Genomic DNA, 25,891 nt, shown 5'->3' with positions numbered 1-25,891 from the left:
TAGTTAGCCTACAAACACAATGTCGTCATTAAAGTGCTAATTTTGCACAAAGTTATTTAGGAACAATATATATATACTGTGTATATATATATATATATATATATATATATACTATATATATATATATATATATATATATATATATATATATATATATATATATACATGTTTCACAACCAATTTCAAGTCTAAAATAACTGTTAGGGGATTATTCTTTAAGGTGCAATATTGCCAATCAGTCAGCACTATCGCAGATTAATGAATAGCTGCATGTTGAGTACTTTGTTGGCCAGTAATTGAACTGGTGTTAGTAATGTTGCTAAACTGGTAATCTTTTCTCCACTGTCCATGGGCTCATTCCACCCACAAATAGGTGGCTAGTTATGCCACACGTTGAGATGTGTTTTCATTCTTTAGTGCATTCTGTGATGTGTGATTGCATGCATATTAGGCATATTTTAGGATTTAGTGTTTTTTTTAATATAGTTGCTCAAAATCTTCTTGAATAATATAAAGCGCACACTTTTGCCAGACATTTTTTTTATAGGCGTTGAAATTCTCTTACAGAAACTCATAACTTTAAACACTAAGCTCTGGGTCTAAATTTGACGTGTTTGGAGATATACCAGGGCTATTTTTTTCAAACCTAAGTTTGGCGATATAACAGTGCTTGTTTTACTAGTCCTTTAAAATCACATGCGAATAGGATGGTATTTTATACTGTGATGAATCTTTATGCCAAATCTTATGGAAGTAAATGCAACTTTTTCCTTATCCTCTAATGTGGTACAATATACAAACCAAATCACTAGAAGGCATTTTAAATACATATGTAGCCCCTCTTCCCCCACCCTATGGAAGATGGTGTCGCTACCAGGTGTGTAGTGGTGCATAATACCTGTTGGCTTGCAGGAGAGCTGAGATTCCGCCGATGTTGTGGGGAAACAGAACAGGCTTTTGGAGGTAAGAGCATAGTTCTTTCTCTATAGATCAGCGCCTCCATCTTCAGCAGTCTCCAGGAGAGCTGGAGGCAGTCCCTGCAGAAGAACTATCACCTACTCCCCCTGATAGACTGCAGACTCAGGCCAGGAGTGTATTTGAACAGGGACAGATGTATTCAGCAATCAGCATACAATAGATATACACCGATTACAGACTGCTTTTAGGTCCCAGACCTCTGGATGGTCCCTTGGTCAGCTTTAAGGCTTGAGGCCTTTCCATCTGCCGTTGCTATGCTGCAGCCCCCTTGCTGGGGACTGATGATAATCTAGTCCCACCCCAGAGGGCGAGACCACACTACTGAATTAATTTAGAGTTGCAGCTTCCCTAGTACAGAGGGGGAGGGTACAAGGTCTTAGCCCCTGATTGGGCAGAACACAGACCCTGTCCCACCTCCACCACTGTCACTCAAGGATGCTGCTGGGGTGGGTAAAACCCAGATTGGGCCTGACACTGCCAGGACTTGCATGTTAGGGAGGGTAGACTGATAGCCAGACCAGGCATGGCTACACATACATGTTAGGATAATGATTACACATTAACTCCTTTGCTACAACAACTCAATAAACAATCATCATAGGACGTGGCTAAAGCTTGGAAACAATATTCTGTTTTTATAAACATCCTTATTATAATGACTGTTAATGTGTTCAGTTTATCCATACTTACAAGTACACTAAATAAGGGTATTTCTGACGATCAAACTATAAATATAAATCACCAAGTTTGACTATTGTTGATGTATTGTAAGGGATCTGTAACCGGGGTTTCCCCTGAGGCGTTCAATGGTTCTCCACAAAACATTTCAAAATTCAAATCAAGCCGTTCTGTCCTGTCCAGCAAAATAAAGGCTTGTATTTAATTAGAGTGCTATTGCATTTACTTGTATTTAATTAGAGTGCTATTGCATTTACTTGTATTTACTTAGAGGTGCTATTGCATTTACTTGTATTTACTTAGAGGTGCTATTGCATTAGACACCTTCCAGTGGCAGAATAGTCCCTGCAGCCTACTTTAGTGTATAGCTGATAAAGGGCCACGTGTTATAGGCAGCGCCTATAGCGTGTACGGTGCCTTTTGGAGTATCATGGCCCATAGTGTCTTCTACCTGTCTGCAGGTTACTGAAGTGAGATGAGAAGCTTTTAAGAGCAACGTCCTGTACGTTCTGTATTATGAATACATATTTATATATTGGAGTTGTTGGTGATGGACAAAACCTTGGGAACCCCTAGTTTAGCAGATATCTTATTCTTAACACGGATTTCTCACAGGGTTTAGTGCATTTTTGGTAAGTTACAGTACTTGAAACTTTCATTGTATCAATGCACTAAAAAGGCCTTTGCTGTAATACTAGGTACTGTGTATATTGTAATATATCGGGGCCAAAAAACCCCGGCAGTAGCCATACTGTGAAATAACATGCAAAGTTAGGGATGTTGGGGGAACATGTTATCTTTACCTTTTTTTTGAATGTGAAGACAGCTGAATGATTTTATATCCCAACCCACAAGAAATCCACTGTTCTCAGAGACCACTGCAACTACAAGAAGCCTTCGTATCAGTAATGTTTTATTTTTGTCGAGAGTACCTGTACGTTGCTGTCTTTTATAGCTCCACGACATAGATGTGGCTGTATTGAGAGGTGCAAAATTATATGTTCTTTTGACATGAGGGCTAATTATTTTTTCCCACGTTCCTGTGCATATTGTACACTACCCAGTGTTTATTTTTGTGAAGTACTGTAATTGCAAAAAAGCTTTATTTGTGCTTCCAGGGCTGCGATTCCCAAATGAGCATGTCGGAAATGTCTTGCACGGAGAGCACCTCCTCCTGTCAATCACTGGTCCACGGCTCCACTCCTGAAATCCTCATCGGCCTTCTTTATAATGCCACCACTGGACGACTGTCAGCAGAAGTGATCAAAGGCAGCCACTTCAAAAACCTGTCATCCAACAGACCGCCCAGTGAGTGGCAATCTTTGTGTTTTCTTTTACTTAATGACAATAAGCACTCCAAGGAATAGAGCCTGTCTAATTCAGATGGGCACGTTGTGAAATGTAAAGAATTTAACATGAGGATCTGCCAGTACCAGGCAGATGTTAGGAGCTGCTGCATAGGACCATACAAGAAGGAGTAGTCAGGTGTACGTAAGGATTTTCTAAGGTTTGTAGTAAAGATGCAGAATGAGCTTAGTCAATAAAGAGCAGGGGCCGACCTTGATTAGACTTAACAAAACATCAGCCAAAACAGAAAAGGTAATCGCTGACGCAATATTTTCTCTGCGTACAAATATAGTATATGAAAGGGGGCACTCTGATCGCGGGTGTTGACAACACACTGAAAAGGGCGACGACACAGCTGTAGGATTTTTTTTTTTTACAGTTAAAGAATGTGTTTAGAAAAATAAACACCCGTTTGTAAAACAAACAAACAATAACCATATGCAAAAAACTGAATTTTATGTTTACTATAACCCACTGCCTCAAAAACGATTCTTTTCTATCAAAAATGGCAGGGTCAGTAGTGCTCATTTGATTATTTCTAAAACTACTGTAAAATTCATGATAGGCATCAGATGATATTATTAAATGAAATAATACATGTTGTTTATAAATGCTGTCGTATTGTTCTGCCAAAATATATGTGTTAGAGAATATAAAGAAGTTGAAAGATACTTTTAATTCAACAATAGACCGCACAGGCATTAAGTAATAAAACATTAGGATTTCTTGCTCTGGGAATTGATGTTGTGTAATGAATATTGAAAATGAAAAACTGGTCCAAGTACATCAGCTGTCTTCTTAAAATACAAAATATATTTAGTCCATGTTAAAATTGCATAATAATAGAAAAAAGTGGGGCTACATACAGTGCACAACTCCAATGCAAAGATCTCCTTGCGCGTTTCGCAATGCCATGTTGTTTGGTCAGTGGAGGCGTGGCTATACAGGTCAACACTGCTCTCTTAACTACACTCAGAGATACCGTAATCCTAGAAGACAAGTGACTCCTGTAATAACACTACCTATTGTGACAAAAATAGATGACACTGTGCATATACAAAATACAACTCAAATAATGACATTATAAAGACTTGTCCCTTTTTCTATATATAATGATTACAATATGCTAACATTTCATATGTATACACAATGAGTTAATAACTGCTAAAAGCATCTCAAATATATCACAATAATTGCTGGCATTTTATTTATACAATGGTAATAACATAGTTTTAAATCAAATTGGCTGTTCATTCCTAATTTTAAATCGAAAATCCAGAATGCCTCCCTTCTTAATAATGTAGTCAGAATACTGGCTACTCTTATTTTTTTACCAATTTTCTATGTTCCAATCATTTTAACAGTCTGTGGAAAACCAGCATGATAATTCACAAAGTGTTTGTACAATGGGTAATGGTCGTTTTTTTTGGTATACAGTAGACCGAAAATGTTCCAAAAATCACAGCTTCAAATTTCTAATTGTATGACTCATGTATTGTGCCACAATTGCATGTGAATAAATAGATAATATTCCTTGGCATGCCACTGATTTGTTGTTGTAACTGGGAACCTTGTTCTGTGGTAGTACTATAACAAGCTTTAGCCTTAGGCAGAGCTCATACTCTCTGCTTGCTTGCGAGAGTGGAAGCTCTTACCATGCTGCGCGGCTGTAGCACAAGCGATCCCTGCTCATAGTGCTGGCGGCGATGGGGGGGAGGGGGTCGTGGCTATGACGTCACGGAGATGGTTTGCCGTGATTCGCTGAACCGCTCACATGATGCTGCCATGATGCGGCCGCCGCTTGAAAAGACAATTTTTTTGTCTTTTCAAACACGATAGCGCCATCGCGCTCCGTCATGTGTGCGTGCGCACTAGGAGTGGCCTCGAAGTGATCCTTCAATTTGTGATTGGCGCCTGCAAGCGCCATCGCACGCAGTATGATTCCAGCCTTAGTTTGGCCGTTACAAGCTTTGCAATGCTGCAACTGAAAAAATAAACATTTGAAAGTCTCCAACCATGTGTCTTGTAACATGCTAAGTGATTAAAAAAAATTACATACGGTCGGGTTTCTATACACAAACTGACCAATTATGATGTAAACACAACTTTAGCGCTCAAAAGACCTTCTCACTGTAATGCACACAATCACAATGATACAATACCAAATGTCCAGTGTTCTGCAGCCCAGAAGACCTGAAGATTTGTTCAAAAAACCTTCTTGTTTGAAATATGAAGAAAAGGTCCTTCTTGGCACTTGGATCCTGGTCAATATTGCTGTTAATCTCCGATGGATATATAGGAAAAGACAACAACAATACAGATGCTTCAAAAAAGTGTACAGAACTATGTCCTCTAAGCACCATAAAGTGCACCCCTTAGAGATGGAATAATATCTAATTGGATATATATAAAGATGTGGTCTTGGTGATACGTTAATTCAGTATGCCATAGAACTAATTGTGAGAATATTTCTTCACGTGATCCCCAAAGACCACTAAACTCTTTGTATTATATAAAAATACTCAGTGGGCAAGTAAACTCTTAATTACATGTGGATAAACACCCTGGATCCAAAAATGGAAAAACAGTAGATGGTAGAAAACTTAGCTCAAAAATTCTTCTACATATGTTATAGTAGATGACATTTCATGCCTCATACATCACATGGAAAAAAGACATTGAAAATAGCCATAGTACAATATCGTTTTTAAACTTTACTAAAAAATCACATAAAAAACAATTGGCATTTCATTCACGGATTCTCTATTAAAATCAAGCGGTGTGAACCTTTAGGCCGTCACCAGACCCTTTTCCTCTGATCTTTAGAGGACAGGTACCCTCGGTCTGAAGTCCTGATTCGTCCGTCCTGCTTGGAAGTTTTTTCCTGGCGTTCCTCGTGTACGGTTAATGGTGTCCACTTCCGCATTCGTCTTCCTCAGACATTAGCGCGTGGTCACGTTCGCTCCAAGGGCCACCTGGTTGCGTGTCACTCAACACACCTCCTGTATACTGCAGCTAGGACGAGGGATTCTCTCCGAGCTCCTCTCTCTTTGCAGGCTCAAGGTTCAATGTATACAGCTAACTTCTTTGATCGGGTTCACTAGGGCCTAGTGCGCATATGCGGAAGTGAACCCGATCGGAGACATTAGCTGTCTACATTGAACCTTCAGCCTGCAAATAGAGAGGAGCTCGGAGAGAAGCCCTCGTCCTAGCTGCAGTATACAGGCGTGCAACCAGGCGGACCTTGGAGCGAACGTGACCACGCGCTGACGTCTGAGGAAGACGAATGCGGAAGTGGAAGTTCTGTACACTTTTTTTGAAGCATCTGTACTGTTGTTGTCTTTTCCTATATATCCATTGGAGAATAACAGCAATATTGACCAGGATCCAAGCGCCAAGGAGGACTTTTTCTTCATATTACAAACTGACCAATGTTTAACTTCAGCATTTTTAACATATTTTGACTCTGACAAATGCCTGTGTCAAATTATTTTCCAGAGTAGGTAAATGGAATAGGTTTACTAAATTAAAAAATAAATCTAAGAAAGACCATAAACAAGATCATGGTTTAAAATGTGTTATGGATTATGTATTAGGATCAAAATATGTTAAAAATGCAATAGTAACAAATTGGTCAGTTTTAAATTTTGATCCTATTCTTAGAAAGGTTGACCTAATGTAAGTCCTCCCAAGAATTGCAAAGCCTGTAAAGGACAAAGTAAGGCTAAAGCTTATTATAGTACTGCCACAGGACAAGGTTTCCAAATACAGCAAAATAATGAATGGCATGTCAAGGAATATTATCTATTTATTGACATGCAATTGTGGGCACAATACGTATATTTGAAGCTGGGATTATTGGAACATTTTCGGTCTATAACAGAAAAAAACGACTATTACCCATTGTACAAACACTTTGTGGATTATCATGCCGGTGTTCCACGGAAGTTTAAAATGATTGGAATAGAGAAGATTGTTTAAAACATAAGAGTAGGTAATATTCTCACGACATATTGGGTATGGGTTGCTCCGCTGGCTGATCTTATACATCTCAGGTGCACTGACCTTGGCCCCTTGCAGACACGCTTACCAGAACACCCTCCTACTGTCTGTAAGTTCTCCCCACTTACCACTTAGATTGTAAGCTCTTTGGGTCGGGACTCCTTTTCCTATTGTTTATCGCTTATTCCCATTGGGTTATAATATGTCACGTGTATTGTAAAGCGCTATGTACCTGGATGGTGCTATTTAAATATAGCATAGGTATATATGAAAAAATAGGAGAACACACAATAGTGCAAATAAGTTTGTGACAGTTTCCGGACTCGGTCTTTGAATCTGCAGGGGGTATTCACATATTCCCCATTCTTTTAGGCATATCCTAAATCTGTGGCAACGGGGTGTGGCCCGGTACCCTCTGCAGTCTTAGAATGGGGTAACTGGTACAATACATGTATCAATAAAATGAATAAAAGTGATACACTCGCATGGTGTCAGAAAATGAAAAGCATTGAACATAACAGAGCACGGCAGCCTGGGATCGATAGCACTTTCCCCGCTCCCCTCCGCAGCGCTCTCTGCGGCCCTGGAGTCGGCTCCCGCACTTCCAGGTTGAGTACCCGGGTGGTAAGCACAAGCGGAGGCAGCACTGGGTCGGCGTCCTTCACAGCGATTTCATTCAACGGTTCAGAGACTGAGTCCGGAAACTGTCACAAACCACATTTTACACTATTGTGCGTTCTTCTATTTTTTTTTCATAGATACCTGCGCTCCTCACGACTCGGAATATATATACATACATACATTATTAAGAAAGGAGTCACACTGGATTTTCCATTTCAAATCCCAGGCTCCATTAGGAATGAACAGTCAATTTGATTTTAAAACCATTTTTATTTCCATTGTATAAATAAAATGTCAGCAATTATTGTGATATATTTTAGATGCTTTTAGCAGCTATTAACTCATTGTGTATACATATGAAGTGTTGGCATATTGTAAGCATTATATATAGAAATAGGGACAAGTCTTTATAATGTAATTATTTTAGTTGCAGTTTGTATATGCACATTGTGGGGTCTTTTTGCCACAATTTGTTGTGTTATTACAAAAGTCACTTGTTATATACTAGGATTACGGTATTTCTGAGTGTAGTTAAGAGAGCAGTGTTGATCTGTATAGCCACGCCTCCACTGACGAAGCAACATGGCATTGCGAAACGCGCAAGGGGGTCTTTGCATTGGAGTTTTGTACTGTATGTAACCCCACTTTTTTTCTATTATTCCTTTTTAACATGGCCTGAATGCATTTTGTATTTTAAGAGGCTTGCTGATGTGCTTGGACAAGTTTTTCATTTTCAATATGTATTGCGAAAGGAAAGCTTAAGCAGCTTGCGGTTTTCCTGTCCTGGATGCCCCTGGGATTAGCAGTTGTTCTAATGGGACAATGAGCGCCTGATGTCATCAGGTGAAGAAATAATTCATACTGTCCTTTGAGTTTAATTTGTACTATGCTGAACCATTTTATCTGAGCATACAGTATAAATAAATGCCCTACTTGGCATTTGTAGAGAATAAGATACTGTACATGTATGCAAACCACACAATCACAAAGTTACTACTAGACTACAGTATCCATAAAAGGCAGCAATTCATAACAGGGTTTGTATTAAGTCCACATTAGGATCTACAAATGCACAGAACCCCATGGTAGAAGGCTGTCTGACTTCTAATCAAATTATTATTATTATTTTCAATATAACTTGACTTTGAAACCAGTTTGCTCTGGATAAGCATTTTCAACAATATTTGTGTGACTTGATTATTATTTGATTGAAGATTTGGGTTTTGTGGCTCAAGGCAATTTTTGAAGCAAAACTGGTGCCAAGGAAGGTATTTTCCCTCCTTGTATGCCAGATTCTATTGACATTAATACATGGACACCTTTAGATTTTGGAGCTTAGATTGTGTTCAATTAAACATTAACTGCACCAGGGGCGTAGCTATAGCCCGGGCAAAGCCCGGGGTCCCGCGCTCTTGGGGGGCCCGCTCTCCCCCCCCTGTTGGCAGCCCATCTGTCTCTCTTCAGATGGAGACAGGCTTGGGCGGGTAGGAGGAGAGCGGAGGATGCCGGTTGCGGACTGCGGAGCTGATCACAGAGCAGCTGGAGGAGGGAGGAGGAGAACAGGGCTGCTTAGCCACTTCTGGGCAGCAGGTGGCGCTGCAGAGCTCTCCATAGCTGCTCCTCTCTACATCTCCTGGTTCCGTGTGTCTGTTGATAAGTGTGTCTGTGTTGGTAAGTGTGTGTGTCTGTGTTGGTAAGTGTGTGTCTGTTGGCAGGTGTGTGTGTGTGTGTGTGTGTCTGTGTTGGTAAGTGTGTCTGTGTTAATAGGTGTGTGTGTGTGTGTGTCTGTGTTGGTAGGTGTGTGTGTCTGTGTTGGTAAGTTTGCGTGTGTGTCTGTGTTAGAATGTGTGTGTGTGTCTGTGTTGGTAAGTGTGTCTGTGTGTTTGTTTATGTGTGTGTATTTGTAATGCATATGTGTGTTTCATGCATTATGTGCATGTATATGTTGTATATTTTGTGTTTTTGAGAATTGAGGAGGGATGACGAGATAGAGGATGGGGGGGGGAGGGAGAAAAAATTGCAGTCAGTATAAATATTAATGGAGCCCTGGATTTTTTTGTTGCGTGTGCGCCCGCGACTGTCTAGCTACGCCACTGAACTGCACTAACTTAACTAACTTCTGCATTACTCTGTTTGGTCCAATGTAACCAATTGCACCACGATTGACAAAGTCAAAGTATTCAGACCTTATTGAATAAAGTCAGTTCACCTATATTTTCTTTGGGTGAAGCTTGGTTCTATACATTTTTCTGATGAACCATACCAGCTGGCATACCTGGCAGCCTAATATTGTGCTTCCGGACATGGATGATTGCTGTACTATAATACAGTGCTATATAATCTGCTACTAAATTGGCCATGTATGGTATCTTCTGCTTCAATCAATGTGTTGAAACACAATCTGTAACACATAACAAAGCCACGCTTTGCTGATCTCTCTGACAGCAAAGAGATTAAACATCATAGGCTATATTTACTGCGCATTGCTACGGCATAACACGCCTTACGATTCACTTGAATGTTTTACAGTGCCGTAAAGTATCTTCTGGCTTAGCAGCGCTTGGTAAATATTGTCCCGGGTGTCTTGTAAAACGTGACAGGCTTCCTACCATACAAGCTCTGTGCTTTTGTGTGCTAAATGCATGATGAACGTATTATTGGTTACTACTTTGTTGAAAATGATATTACTGTTATATTTGTCACATGTTCAGCGTAACATCTTAATGTTATCAGCCTTACCAAAGGGCCTCATTTCATCAAACTTTACCAACAACTCTTCCCTTTGAATCCTCTCGCAAAAATAGTCTTCCTAGTTCCATTTTACCACTTCAAGTGAAAAAGTGTGTTTCCTTTTAACCCATTGAGCGCCGAGGGGGCCTACAAATGCATTGTATTCCAGGACCCTTCAGTGCTGAAGGGGTTAGTCTCTAACCTTTAACCCTCTCTCACACAACTATTGTCATTATTTCTTTTTCTGCTTCCCACCCTCTGTTGTCAGACGGACTGTTCTGTTGTCTAAAACACTTTATAGGTGGACAGGTTTATATAATTCGAGGTGAGTTCTGTAGAGGCTAACTTGGATGTTGTCTTCTTCATGCCGAGGAAAACTTGCCAGCAGTAAAGCTGTCCACCATATTGTCTTTTTGTTTTCCAATCCGTATTTCTATTACCTGTGGTCCACCAAATAGGACTATTAGTGGAACTGATCTCTGTGAGTGGATGATGGTATTCAGACCACAGAATCTTTTCAAAGCTCACATCGATGGTGACATATCAATCATTTAATTAATTAGACATTGCTTATAGACATGTACACATGGGAGGCCATGTATCAAGTACACAGCTTTGAAATTGTGCAATGCAGTGTATCATATTAGGAATTTACTATTTCAGTAATTAGCATCCTCATCAAATTTAATCAGTGTGCCTTCAAGTAGACAAAGTGCCTTGATGCAAAGTAGACAAGGGATTCAAGAAATGGGTGATTTAAATTGTGTTAAAGGTGATGCAAAGAGAACTAGGAATGTGTTCATGCATTTAGTTCATATGTTAAGTCCCCCTATTAATAGACCTGGGATATTTAAAGGAAGTAAGAATTATATGTACAACCTACTGTAGAACATAGTTGACAACCGCTCAATGAATGGTTGCAGGAAAACATTTTAAAAACAACTACAAGTATATCCTTTGATCACAAAAACATTTAACCTTGATCCAGAGTTCATTAATAAATGGAACAGAATTAAAATATATACTATTGGCGGTTTTAATCCTCATTTGTAAAACTTGATACGTACCCTCAATGCTCTTCAGCTAAACAAAAAGTGACTCAGGCATCCACTTTTTCACGGGACAGTCTTGCATTAAACAATTTCAGACTGTGGCTTTTTCAGATACTTCCATTCAAACTGCCAAGTATTCTTTTTTTTTTTATTAACACAAGCAATAGCAAATGAATTCATACATGGGACATGGGAAAGTTAAAGAAAGCTTAAAGCAAGGTGTAAGAGTTAATTGTACCTCACTATCATACGCCAGTTCTGTGGTAAGGATTGCTTACTTATAATACAGCCAGGCCAGATTGATGTTTAGGAAAATTCTTGCCTCAATTCAAGTTGAAACCATCAATTGGTTTTCTGCTTCTGATCTTGACAAAAAGGATAATTTCATTGCAAGGCGCTGCTGCTGCTGCTGCTTTGGCAGTGAACAGGTTGATGAGTTGCAGTCTGACACTGTTCTGTAACTTTGATAAAACTAGCCGTTTTGCATGGTGCAATATGCTTGGTTCATCTGGCCAGAGCACGATTAACACAGACGACTAGTAAGTCCGACCCATCACGGTAACTACGTATATTGAAACTTCCAATGCTACTTTAACGGCGGCACCAGTGCATTATCAAGCATGGCTAAATGTTGCTTCTACTTAAAGAGTGGCAAGTGACTTAATGCCATGATATGCTGTCATACTTTTGCTCTTCTTAGTATTATTTTTCAAACCAATTTTTGACGATTGCAACAGAGATGACACAGATCTTCAACTGCATCCAAATTGTTACACTTTCCCTGGCTGTACATGGAAGCTAAGTACTGCATCTGCACCCTGAAAGAGGAGCTCAAGCAGGATACACATGTATTAAAACGTCAGTCTGCAGGCATTCTTGTGACGTTTGGCTGCAGACTGTATGTCTTTAAACAGAGATCTGTGGTGAGAAACCGCATCCACGCAGAGATTTCCTCTCTGATTGCCATATTTGGTATTTCATTCTCAGCTGTTTTGATGTCATCATTGCACTCATTGTTCCTTTGCTCCTCTCCATCAATTGTTCTCATTCCCTCTCATATATATGTCTTCTTCTTCTTCTTCTCCAAAATGTAGTGGTATGCTTCAAGTGTTGTGGCTAGAGGAAGCTTGCTCAGTGTTAGTAATGCTGTATTATTTGGCTTAGTGCAAAGATGAAGAATGCAGGAGGATTATGAGGTATACCGTTAGTGCAACTCCAATCTTTAGAACAAAACATGCACAAAAAACTAAGAGTTTATGTTTCGTAGAAAATATTTATTGTCAATATTTTTAAAGCGTACTATTGTGAGACCTGAATGGATTGTAACAGATTCGGGGGACACTGGTATACACCATATCCTTCTATATCACTGCATTAACTTCCTAGTGACGTGCTAACAGTATGCCTGATCTTATTCTAAATCGTGTTATTCATTTTGTAGATACGTATGTCAAATTAACTCTGCTGAATTCGATGGGGCAGGAAATGTCAAAATGTAAGACCTCCATCCGCCGAGGGCAACCAAATCCCCTGTACAAGGAAACCTTCATTTTCCAAGTCGCACTGTTCCAGCTCTCCGACGTGACTCTCATATTGTCTGTCTATAATAAACGCAGCATGAAGCGCAAGGAAATGATAGGCTGGATATCCCTAGGTCTGAACAGCTCAGGCGATGAAGAGCTTAATCATTGGACTGAAATGAAGGAGTCAAAAGGACAGCAAGTATGTAGATGGCATACGCTGCTGGAATCTTAATTCCCATCAGAAGGGGCCTATTGTGACTCGAGAGAAATCATCTGTGCTGTGAAAGGACTAGATCTAATTTAGCCACCTGCAAGAGACCCGTCCTCCAAGGTAATAGGTTTGCCACGCTAAGGAAGGCGCGGGATACGCCAGCGGAGAAGATGTTTCTTTCCACAGTATATATTTTCGTGCATCTGAGCATAGCTGGGAAATGATACGTGGGCCACATCACACTGTAATTCTAGTTATTAGTCCTCCACTTCCTTAGGGTGCTTTTTGATGTTGTGTTATTGGACTATTTTACACGCCAGTCTCACCATTTAACTCCCCCTTGATAAAGATATTCTTGAAGCAACAAGAGCCTTAGAAGAATGTCATACATATGTTTACAAACACACACATGCATACACACGTTTACTTATATTATTAAATGTGTGCAGTGCCTGTATGGGGGTGGAGAGCAATGTTTTGCTGTCCCCCTGAGCACTAAAGGGTTAATTTAGTTACATTCCCTAAATGACTAAGAATTATTTCAATGAGGGTAGGTGTAATACAGGCTCAACTGAGAATTTTGCATAATGTGGCAGCAACACTGTTAAAGATTACAATGTAGCCTGCAAAATGGGAGTAAAAATATATTTGTGTCGCTGAGTAGCTATTATGGTACCATAGGGGGAGCAGTTCATTGCACTGTTTCTCCAAGGAGAGAGACTGACTTACTGGGGAAAGTTGTATTCTGCAAATATGTTTTATTCAAAGGAAATTCTGTCCCATCTTTTCTAACTATAATCTGCACAGAAATCTCTTAAGAGAAAACGGAGAAATATTTTGTTATCAAATGCTGTTTGGTGCAAGAAACATCTAATGCACCGTACCTTAAATTAAAGATCATTTACTATTAAAACGTGGTAGCATTATGATGGGTGAGAAACATACCTCACCTGCAGCACATACTGTACGCACAAAACGTTTGTAGGTGCAATCACCTGACCACAAAATACGACCACTAAACTAATCTGGTGACCGTTGTGCTCATCAAAAAACGAGCAAAATAGTATAAGCGCTTAAAAACGCGAGAAAACCTCCATGGGTTCATAGCTTTCCGATGCACCATCAGAGAGCGGCAATTAAATAATTAGAACACCAGAATACATTAAATACAGCAGGCAAGCTTACAGTATACACCTGGTCTATATGTTTGTATATTAGCTTTTATTTCTGCAGTTTTTTTCAAATGAAAGCCCTATAACTCCTGGTAGAAAAAGAACGAAGACAAATGTTAGATCGTCACCAGCAAAGACATGCGGATGGTGACTCAGAGGAGCTTTACAAGTCCACATGGGCAAAGCATTGAGTCATCTGGTCACAGTATCTTGTGCGACGCCTGTGCTACTGTATGTCTTTACAGCGGAGGGTGCTGGCAGTGGGTGTGATTCAGTGTTGAAGTGTGAAGGAAGAATTTGTGATCTATGTGTGATTTACACATGGATGCTTTACAATTTCTGCATGGCAATGAGAGACCTGGCGGATGCTTTTTCTGGTGAATAGATATGTTGAATACTGTAGGTGTATCACACGGATGACAAACTGTTTTTTTTTTTTCTATAACATTATTCTGCCATGAATTGAAGCAGTTGAACAAAAGTCATCCTTGTAGGTGCAGGCCAAGAGTGGTCTTTTGCGGCTTACATTGCCCTTGCACTGATTAGATGTAGTTGCAGGCCTGCACAACTCCAGTCCTTGAGGGCCGCAAACAGGCCAGGTTTTTTTTTCCTGTTGTTAATCCGGCTTGAACCTGGATCTCTGACTGGTCTCATTTACACAAAACAAAAACATAAAAAGGGTCAGTGATTGTTCTTTAAACTAAAAAATGCAAGAATGCTCCGTCACAATGAAATACTGCATCAGAGTTGCTCCCTTAATGGCAGAATTGTGTGGCATTCTGCTGGACGCATTTCTTCCAATACTGGAAGCTTCTAAAACAGTCTTCAAAAAAATAACAATGTCCAATTTCCTGGACATGTGAAAGTCACACACAGAACAGCATGTGTTTGGATGTTGCATACTGTATGCACAGGAGATCAGAGAGCCATCCTGTGACTCCTATGAAGACAGTTTTAGGTTACAGTCTCAGTTGCTTGGGAACTGCAACGTAAAGCAACAGATACAGTAATATGAGGACGATAAGCCTCCTGTTTATCTCTTGTCCCTGAGCAGTTCTAAATTTATAACATCATGATTGTCACATATGATTGTATTCATCTTTAACGTGTGGTTTTAAGAAATGTTAAAGACACAGCACAATTGCCTTATTTCTCAATGGGTTTAAGACATTTGCATTCCAAAAATTACCAACAGCAGTCTTCAGGGGGATATGTAACAAGATGCTGGCTTTTCCTCATCTTATTATAAGGCTTTATACACCTCATTATAATATTGTGCTGACTCGCTTCCTCCACCTACCTCCTTCTTTAACATCACCCCAAAACACTGAGGGGTGATTCTATATTGTCCAAAGTAGCTGTTCATTATGTTTTTGCCCGAACATCCCTAAAGACTTCAATAGGGGGTTAACCGAAATCAGACCAAATTGCTACTGCAGATAATCTAGAATAAGGTCCCTAGTGGCACACATGGAGTGAAATTGAAACGAAACTCCTTTATACATTGACTTGGTGACACAGAGGGACGTTAGCCCAATTTGCACTTGTTTTGGAGCAATGCCCCGGTTTTCGACACTTGATACATGTCCTCCTTTGTGTCCTTGTGTGCCTTTTGTATAATAGCCGTTGCATTTCATTTACTGTTAAGAATCAGTTCCCCATTTTCCTCTTCCCGCATTTTAAATTTAATGTTGCGCATTTCATATACATTACATTTATTTAAGCAGAAATGCAAAAAGGGGGGAAAAAAACACAAATTCATTATTTGCACAAGATCAAGAAGTATAGGAACAACGAGTGCTGTGTAGGATAAATGATGTGTGTAGTATTGTTCTGACATAATACAAACCAGTTGCAATTATTCCATAATGTTTTTTTATCGTTGGTATATCTTTGGTTAATGTACTGCATCCTTTAATGAATACCATTATTATGACACAGATCTTTCATGTCAAACATTACAACTGATGTTAATTAAAAGCATTAAACATGCATTCACTGTGGATGGCGGCACAAGAAAAAAAAAAACATCAAATACCGTATAGCAAATGCTTGACTGTTTGCTATTTTGTATAATTAGTATTACTTTACATGTATATAGCGTCAACGTTGTGAACAGAACATCAGATGTAAAATCAAATAATAATAGAAGGGAATCCCTGGCTGGAGCAGTTTATAATCTAAGTTGACATGATTGGAGTTATACAGAGGGTAAGAGTACATACAGTACAAGTACATATAGGATCTCATTGAGGTTGGTACATGAAAGTGTTATACAGTGCAGTGATGGAATGGGGCATTTGGGTCGTTTCACCCCGGCCAAATGACCGTCGTCCTTCGGCTGCAGAGGGCCTTTCTACCGCAGCTGATCCGCCGCTGAAACCTCAGCCGCCGGCCGCTTCTAGGAGAAGGTAAGTTTTAGCTGTTAATTTAAGGGGTTTTAGTGGTTAGGGTAAGGGGTTAACTTTAGGGGGTTTAGCCGTTAGGGTGGGGGGGTTTTAAGGTAAGGGTTAAGCTAAAGCACTTACCTTAGCAGCGAAGTCACCTGTGGCGGTGATGGATCCCGGCAGCGGGGTGAGTCACAGCGAAGCGCCGGCGGTCATTTAGTCGCAGCGAAATAGCCGCAACCTGCTGTCCTAGACAGGTGCAGTGAGGGGTCATTTTAACAACATCACGCACATCGCACTTTTGTGAATTTCCGTGATTTTTGGTGTAGTACGGCATAATTACATGTTTGTTGACAAAAGGGGTATGTGACAATTTGTGTCTTTCAGGTTATTTAAATTTAAAATGCTCTATTTAAAAAAAATAGGTTTGTTAGTGAAGTATTAAAGTGGAGGGCGGGACTTGGGCTAATAATGTAAAAAGTTTGCAGTGATAGGAGCCCCAAGTGAAACAAGCTTTTGGGTTTCAGAAGATCTTCAGCAGTAAGAAAGCATCTTTGAGACGAGCAGGAGTGTGAGACTGGGTACACACTGTTTATGAAAGTTTCCTAGCAAATAATACAGCGTGGATTTAAAATTGCTTATGCCATAAAGTTTTTCTTTTTTTAAGCACAAAATGGCACGTTTTAGTATCACCAGTCTGGTGCTCTGTGTTGGATAAAATGAATGGCCTCAATGTACAGTATGGGAATAGGAGAAAAATAGCATGTCAATGATAGAACTGTCCTCAACACTCGCAGATCTGCCAGATTCAATCCCACTGCCTGTTATATCCTCAGTGTTATAACTATTCTTATCTCCCTTTACTGCTAAATGCTTTGCAGACTATTTCCAGGACCACGTTCAATTTAGCTTGAAGGTCTCGTGACTTCATCCTCTGCATGGACAACGGACCACATTTACTAAGATGTTTTCTGCCATAAGACACCTTTCAAGTCATGGCTGCTACAGATGCAGCGGCCATTATTCGAGCATATCATGCGTTGTATACCTCGGAATACCCATGTCATGGCGCGTCATTACCGCGTGTTGTATACCTCGGAATACCCCTGTCATGGCGCGTCATGACCGCGTGTTGACCCGTTTTATCGAGTACAGAAAATGGCATTTTACTGATCTGGTTTTTAAACACATGCAAATTGACACAGTACTGTACTGTACACATTACAATTCATTCATTTCTGCCACGGGAACACGAAGAATTGCACCCGAAGAAATCGGGATCCATGAAATTCAAACAAAGCAACCGCATGATTGGCCGCGTGGAGTACAGCAGCGCACACGAAAACGGCTCCGTGATATGTTCGAATAACGGCGGCTGCATCTGTAAGTACATACAGTATGGGCCAAAATCTGTTCTTTGCTACTTTTGCAGTCCAGTGAAGAAGATCTTGTAAGGTCCTCCCTAGCCAGACAATCTCACTCTACGTTCATTACAAACAATAACAGTTTTAACTTTCCATACTGCACACTTTACTGAAACTGACCCCTAAAATGTTTCCAATGGCTTTCTCATAGCTACCAGCCACTGTCACTTCTCCCTACTTATTCTCCTCAAAAACTCTGCAGATTTGGACACGAGTCCATGTCTCCTCCTTACCACTTACTGTGTTAGGATTCTGGTTGTCTCTTTCCTCTCCCATTATTCATTCATTCATGTTCCTGACCATATCTTCTTTACCATGGGTTCCTCTGCCTGTTGGTTCCATGCAGTTTCTTGTTTTGGGTCTTTCTAGAAGCTCTGCATTAACTCTTTACTTTAGGTATCAATGCTATGCATTGACACACTTGACACAATACCTTTTGTACCAGACATGATTACAGTGCTCCTGTCCTGTATATGAATAATCTCTTCTTTGTTCCATTGCCTTAAACTCAGGGGATTTTTTGTATGAACGCTTTAGCTGCCAGAGAAACCTGCACCGCATTGCACAGTAATGTCTTGCTGGTCCTTCTTGTGCAAAAGTGTTAGTCTCCTAAAGTAGGTGCAAAAATGGCACACTGCTAATGCAAAAAACAGCCACACATTTAACCAATGCAATAAGTCCCATGAAACCAGTGTGATTATTTTTATTTTCGGACATGTGGTGCTGCTTTTTTTTTTTTTACCAGTCTTGGAACTGAGAGACTTTGAAAAATAGTCCAGATCAAAGATTAGAGCAGATGTTATCATGCTCCCTCGCTGCATTTCCAAACACACTGTCTGTAACTTGTTTCATTGGTCAGTATCCACCACCTCCACAGATGTTCTTTCCATTACTATAGCTTAGAAGATGGCTGTCCCCATAACTTACAAAACACCCTTCCTATTCTTAGACCAGTTTCCCTACCTCCAGTCTCCTTCTCCTTTCCTGTAATGTGGCAGCACAAGTCACAATTTGTTTTTGCATTTAATTTGTTTACTTGCTGTACTTTAAGATCGCTTCTTCCCCTTAACAACACTTTTTTTAAAAAAAATCTGATTCACCATTCAGGAGATTTATGAGTTTGAAATTTTGAAGTGTCCTGGAGACAAAATGGAGCTCTTCCCAGAGCCCAGTACAAAAAATAAATAATGTTTAAAAAAAAAAAAAAAAAAAACAAGGGGCAAGATTTTCACATGATAGTCTTTTGGTGGAGTGGGGAGTTTCTGCTTTAAGACATTATTTTCCTCTCTAAACATCAACTCTGGTTTCTCCTAATACCTTAACCAGAACCTTCTGCTCGTACTTACTTTGTCATTCAGATATGAACGTTTTTATCCCACATAGATATTAGTCAGTTGGTCACTTCCAGTGCCACACAAAAGACACTTATAAAAACAGTACAGGTCTTTACTGTAAAACAGAACACTGTAAAACAGGAAAACACAAAAACATTCTCTGAAACAAAGTGGCCCAGGGCACTACTTAACAATACGCAGCAGTATCAGTGGGAAGTCTGGGAAGAGCCGTTGCTGGACTATCAGTGGTTTTAAAACCAGGATTAACCAGTTAATTCATGAAGCCTCTTGAGTTACCTAGGGGGGTAGACAAGAACACCTAAATACTTCACAACACAGTTACAAAACCTCTGATGTCATGTTCATCAGTTGACGTCAAGAACAACCAATAAAGCCCTTCCTCATCTATCCTGATAACTAGTGTCTATTTCATCACCATCCGACTGTAATCCTACATGTAAATACCATCCTGTATACTTCAAGAGTCCCATTGTATGCCGAATAAAAGAACTTCCTTATTAATCTAAACATCTAACTTATACTTACACTTTCCTTAATGGATGTAACTGAAAATTCCTTTAGACCCCCTATCTGCTCTACCTCAATCTTAAAGCTAACTTGGCTATTTCTAATGCACATACAGTATGTTTATACATTCACTTTCCTATATTATGTATACCTACATAAAAGCTGTACCTGGACTCTCTTACCCAGTAGCACTTACCCTTTTAACTCTGAATATGCAATTTTGTATCCAGTGGTTAAGGCGTAGTGGTACTGGGAGGCATGGAGTGGTACTGGGAGGCATGGAGTGGTACTGGGAGGCAATTGGGTGGTACTGGGAGGCATGGAGAGGTACTGGGAGGCATGGAGTGGTACTGGGAGGTATGGAGTACCGCTACTAATTTCATTTTTTTTTTCAAAACCTTGGAGTACTACTTTTTTATGTTCACATTTACAGTTTCATTTTAGATAGAACAAAATGTGTATTGAAAAAAATGTTTGTGTGGTTTTTTTTTTTAAAACAAAAACCTTGTTTACCAGTTAAACTTACTCTCTGAGTAAGACACAGTACCACTACTCTTCAAGGCATTCCGATCACTGGTTGTATCTCATATTGTGAGAACACTGCCAATGCTATATAATGATATATAATGTATGTCATGGACCAGTCTTGATTGAAGGTATGGGGGTGTACTTTTTCAAATGATCAATATTATAAAGTCTACATATTTCATGTGTGAAATAATAATAACTGGTAATAAGTGTCAAGAATGATTACAAATGATATATAGCATACTGTATGTAAGTCTCCTCATTTTAAAGAGGTTATTTCTTTGTTGTGCCCATCTAAAGAAAGAACGTTTATATTATTTGTTTCTATAGAATAATGTTAATTTGTATTCATTGATCTGCTAGAATGGTGCATCATTTCAGTGTATCTTTGATTGTATACTAAATGTTCAAAGTGCTGATATTGGCTTTTTGAATTACTACATAAGATGTAATATTTGATACAGAAAAATATTTGAACATATTGCTTTATTAAACAACATTTGTAGTCCTTATGCAAGTCACAGTTGTATGTTTTTGGAGTAAATGAAATGACACATTCTCTGCTTAAAGTCACACGAATTCTATTTGAAGAAGGAACAGAATATATGGAGTGTGCAGAATGTTTTCTCCTTATAACTTTGTGATGACATACAGTATCTAACAGGTTTTTTTAAATATAATTCTGCACATTGGGTACTAGTTACAATTGCGATTATTTATAGGCTAAATACTTTGAAATTCTGGACATTAATGCAATCCATGTCTTCTGATTGGTCAAAATCCCAGTCATTATTTAAATAATAATGCCCCAAGGACAGGGACTTAACTTGCCAATAATGCCCAGTTAAAGCCCTGAGGTGACACTGAATGCATTCATGCCCACCCGGGCATTCATGGCCAGACAGGGCCCTGTCCTGAAGGGATTATTACTATTATAGGCTAAATTGTTGTATTTTTAATGATTAAAATATAAAAATTACCGGTGGGCCGTCCTCTCCTGGCTTACCATTGGCCACTGCCATCACCTCGCCCACTCCTCCAGCCCGACTCCCCCTTCGCTCCTCAAGCCCACCTCCAATTTTCCCTCCCTAACCGCTTTCCCACTACCTGCTCCAGTTGGATGATCTCCCCTCCCACCAGCTCCCCCAAATGATCTCCCTCCCCGGATGATCTCCCCTCCTAACCGCTCCCCCAGATGACCTCCCCACCCATTTCCCTCGGATGATCTCCCCAGCCACTTCCCCCGGGTAATATCCCCACCCACTTCCCCTGTATCAAATCACCTCCCTCCGCTCCTCGGAATTAAACCACCTCCCTCCACGTCAATCGCTTCCCTCTATTCCACCCTCTCTGCTACTCCTGATCAATCACCTGCGACCCACCTCCCCATGCTCCTCTTGACTGCCAACAAAACTCCCACCCGTAACAGCAAAGTGAGTGATGAAATATCAGCTCTCTGAATTGGCAAGGTGCCAACACTGTTGACCATTACGGACTATTAATGCCCAGAATTTTGACCAATCAGCAAAAAAAAAGGATTTAAATTATGCCTGGAATTTACCTGCATTTATCCTATAATCGTAAGTAACTTTATGGATGTTTCTATTAAAGAAAATAATTTTTTGGTCATGTTGGATGTACTGTAGGATCTTTCTACACTTGCACTGAACATCGTTTGGGGATTCAGGCTGTATGCTATTTTTTGAGTATGCGTAATAATTAAATGACTAAACATAGTAAATTTTTGGTTGATTTGCTAGAATTTGTTTTAACACACAAATATTTTATTCTTGATGGATATTTTTATTTGCTGATACAAGGCACTGCGATGGGTGCAAAATGTGCGCCATCCTACACCAAAATCTTTTTAGGCTTGTGGGATGCTATGTCTATATTTACGGATTTTGTGGACTTTTTCCCCATGTTATGGACTTTATTTTTATATTTTGAAATGGTTTAACCTCAATAATTTGTTGACCCGTTAAATAATAACAATATAAATCTGCTCATCACTTGAGTGCAGTAGGAATTCCCTCAATTTTGTAGATGTGACCATTTGTAAGGATGGTGACAGGCTTGTTACCACCAGTTATCATAAACCTACATCTAGTAACACAATTTTAAGACAGGATAGTTTATATATCCACCTAGCCATAAAAGGGGTTTTCCAATGGGCCAACATTTACTGGCAAGAATAAATCATTCTACTGAGGAACTCCATCAAGAAGAAGCTAAAACACTTAAGGAAAGATTCCTAGCGAGAGGCTACAGGCAGATCAGAAAGCAGAAGCTACAGGAGGTCTTCCTAACAATCAAGTAAATAAAAAAATGCATTGCTTGAAGGATTCAGATTAAAATGAGAATTGTGAAATGTATTGCGTTTGTACCTTTTCAAACAAGAGAGTATTATCAGGTCAATATTGAACAACTATCGGCACATCTTATGTTTGGATAAAGACATCAAAGATTGTATTTCATTTACACCTAGTTTAGTATTCAGACAGAGTAGAAATCTGAAAGACAATCTGGTTTCAAGTCCACGTCACAGGAATCCAACGTAAGGATCCAGGTACAAATGTGGGTACATGTACCTGTGGAGGTTGTTACATTTGTCAGGCTACAAGTTACAAATATTTGTAAAGATTCTTCTGGTCAGCACACATTTAAGATTAAATATTTTATTAACTGTAAAAGTGAAAAATTCTTTACATGATTATTTGGCCCTGCCAGCTAAAACACATTGGTAAAACAAAAGAAGATCATTAAGAATCAAAGTACCTGTACTGCACATTTTAGGGATATCCTCAATGGTAACATTTTAATATCAATACGTAAGCATTTAAAGGGACATCATGCAGGCTTCCCGAAGGGGCTCGAAGTGATTGGTACTGATTGGGTACATACTGATGAGAGGAGGCTGTGTGGATACAAAAATTGTTGCAGACAAAAACAAAATAGATCAATATGTTTACAACTTTTATTTGCTAGAGCTGATGCCCAGAGCAACAGACGTTGTGGGTCCTAATCCTGTTGGGTCTGACCCCAGTCCAGTCATTAGGTGCCCTAGGCTTGTCAACTCAGCATAGTTTTTATGGACAGCCATTTAGGAAGTGTGTAATGTGACTCATTTAAATATAGTTTGCACAGACATTAGCATATCTCCCAGGGTACCTCAGGTGTGCTCATTTTTCAGCACAAGCATCTTTCCCTAATTTATTTGGAGGGAGATTTGAGAGGACATATATACAACTTGAGACACTACTAAAATTCAACCTTCCCTTCTCCCCTCTTCCCTCCTCCCCAAATTCAAGGAGCTGGCTAATCCGTGGCGGATTCAAATTTGCAGAAAAAATGTGCCCAGTAATTTCCATGTATATTAAACATGGTAATTATGTTACATGTGACACTTATACGTGTATACAGTATAACATTATATGAAACACAAGTTCTTATCTATAAGGCAATATACTCTTTCTTATTCTTCTATTACTAGATTGCTGATTTACACTTGCCCACAGAAATCGAGGTTGCTTTATAAATGACTTACTTTGTGCCCTGGTAATAATTTAACATGTCCAGGAAGTTTTAAGAGGTCATAGGTGTTATTATTATTATTATTATTATTATTAATAAACTTTTGAGTGCCTGATTGTATTCCTACACTTTGCAAAGCTACCAATGAATGTTCCTCTGGCCCTGAAGGAGTTAAGGAATCACTTTACCTTGATCACATTTGCGAGCTTCGTAGAGGTAATTTCCATGTGTAAATGGCGCAAAGATGACAGGCCTAGATACTGTCATTAGTCCCTGAGGACACTGCCCCAAAGGTATGGTTGTCAGATACAAGTTACATGAAGAAGAAAGTGCATTTATAAAGTTACTCTCCGATATACAGAATAGAAAAATTCTTCACACCCTGTTGGAGATTTAGAAGCATTCAAAATCCATATGTAGATATGCTGATGCTTATATAACAATTATTTCCGTTTCTTATTTTAACCGCTTCAGATGGGTCAGATTTGCAATGCAACGCTGGTTTTACTGGTACCAGAGAAGTCAATATATTTTTTCTGAAGAAATGTCACTCTGAAGCAGCATTTCAAGAACCAATACAATTCCATCAATTGGGAACACAACACACACACATTGATGGATGGAATCAGTGTTTTCCCTTTCTTCGTTTGTACGAACATTTGATGTTAATTTATGACCAATATCTATTAATAAATAATAATGAAAACTAGACACAAAATAGAATAAAGCATATTTCTTGGTGTGGTTGTCTAGAATGTAATGTAGTATTTTATATGATGCCATCATTGGTATTTCCTGCTCACCTTTCTCACTGACAGGTCACAGAGAGTATCTTCAGGAGTGCACTCCTCTGCACCAATGCCCCTCTCATGTGGAGTGCCACAGGGTTCTATCCTATCTCCTATGTTGTTCACAGTGTACATACTGCCCCTAGGTGACATAATCAGATGGCATGGCCTGAGTTATCACTGCTATGCAGATGACACTCAACTCTACTTGTCCTTTGCACCAGGCACTAACAACCCATTATCAGTCTTCAATACATTTTTATCTGAGCTCCTACAGTGGATGAGTTCCAGTTGGTTGAGGTTCAATCCTGATGACAGAAGTGCCCGTGCTGAATGCTCACCATTGGAAGATGACAAGACTGCAGCTACAGGTAGGTCAACACACTGGCCTTAAGCTTGGGGGTTCCCAGCTGCTAAACTCTGTCCATGTGTGGAATCTTGGTGTTGTCCTTGACTGTGACATGACCCTTAAACATCAGGTGTCAGCCATGATTAAATCTTAATTCTTTCACCTAAAGAAAATAGCCAGGATTAAGCACGGGTTCCCCCCAGAGGATTTTACTGTGTCCTCACGCCTGGAGTACTGCAATGCACTCTACCTGGGTCTTTTGGAAAAATAGCTGCGCCGCCTGTAGCTGGTGCAGAATGCTGCCAGGTTGCTACTAACCAGACCTGTTCTTGCCGCATGACACCTGTTCTCCGTTCTCTGCACTAGCTGTCTGTAAAATGGCGAATGTATTTAAAAATGGACTTGTTGACATACAAAGCACTACATGACATGGGTCCCAGCTTCTAGTTCCCTACACACCCATTCACTCACTTCAATCTGCAGATGAAGGACTCTTAACAGTTCCCCGAATCTCCTTAACTTCCTTTGGGGCCCGAGCTTTTAGCCACAATGTTCCCACTCTTTGGAGGTCTGCCTCGTATAGTTTGAGAGGCCCCCTCTTTGGAAATATATAAAAACAGGCGCAAGACCTACCTGATCACCCAGGCATTTAATTAATTAACCAAAACCTGTCTGGCATTTAATAGCTACAGTACCGTCCCATCC

At 39.7% G+C, this 25,891-nt stretch overlaps 1 protein-coding gene across 8 annotated transcripts in view; it reads left to right on the top strand.

Annotated features, from left to right (window-relative positions):
- Window positions 1–14,759, top strand: part of SYT14 (synaptotagmin 14) — a 201,744-nt gene extending 186,985 nt beyond the window's left edge. For 5 of the 8 annotated variants that reach the window (XM_075595718.1, XM_075595722.1, XM_075595719.1 and 2 more), the window contains 3 exons: window positions 2,775–2,964; window positions 10,625–10,681; window positions 12,850–14,759. In XM_075595718.1, coding sequence (XP_075451833.1) covers window positions 2,775–2,964; window positions 10,625–10,681; window positions 12,850–13,163 — 561 coding nt within the window. In that variant the 3' untranslated portion in view covers window positions 13,164–14,759. The remainder of the gene's footprint in view (window positions 1–2,774; window positions 2,965–10,624; window positions 10,682–12,849) is intronic. The other 3 variants (XM_075595723.1, XM_075595724.1, XM_075595717.1) reach the window with 1 other exon arrangement.
- The last annotated feature ends 11,132 nt before the right edge of the window (window positions 14,760–25,891 follow it).

This window comes from Ascaphus truei, chromosome 4, assembly GCF_040206685.1.
Source record: "Ascaphus truei isolate aAscTru1 chromosome 4, aAscTru1.hap1, whole genome shotgun sequence".
Taxonomy (NCBI): Eukaryota; Metazoa; Chordata; class Amphibia; order Anura; family Ascaphidae; genus Ascaphus; species Ascaphus truei.
The sequence above is the reverse complement of the archived record's forward strand: the minus strand, read 5'-3'. Positions and strand labels throughout refer to the sequence as shown.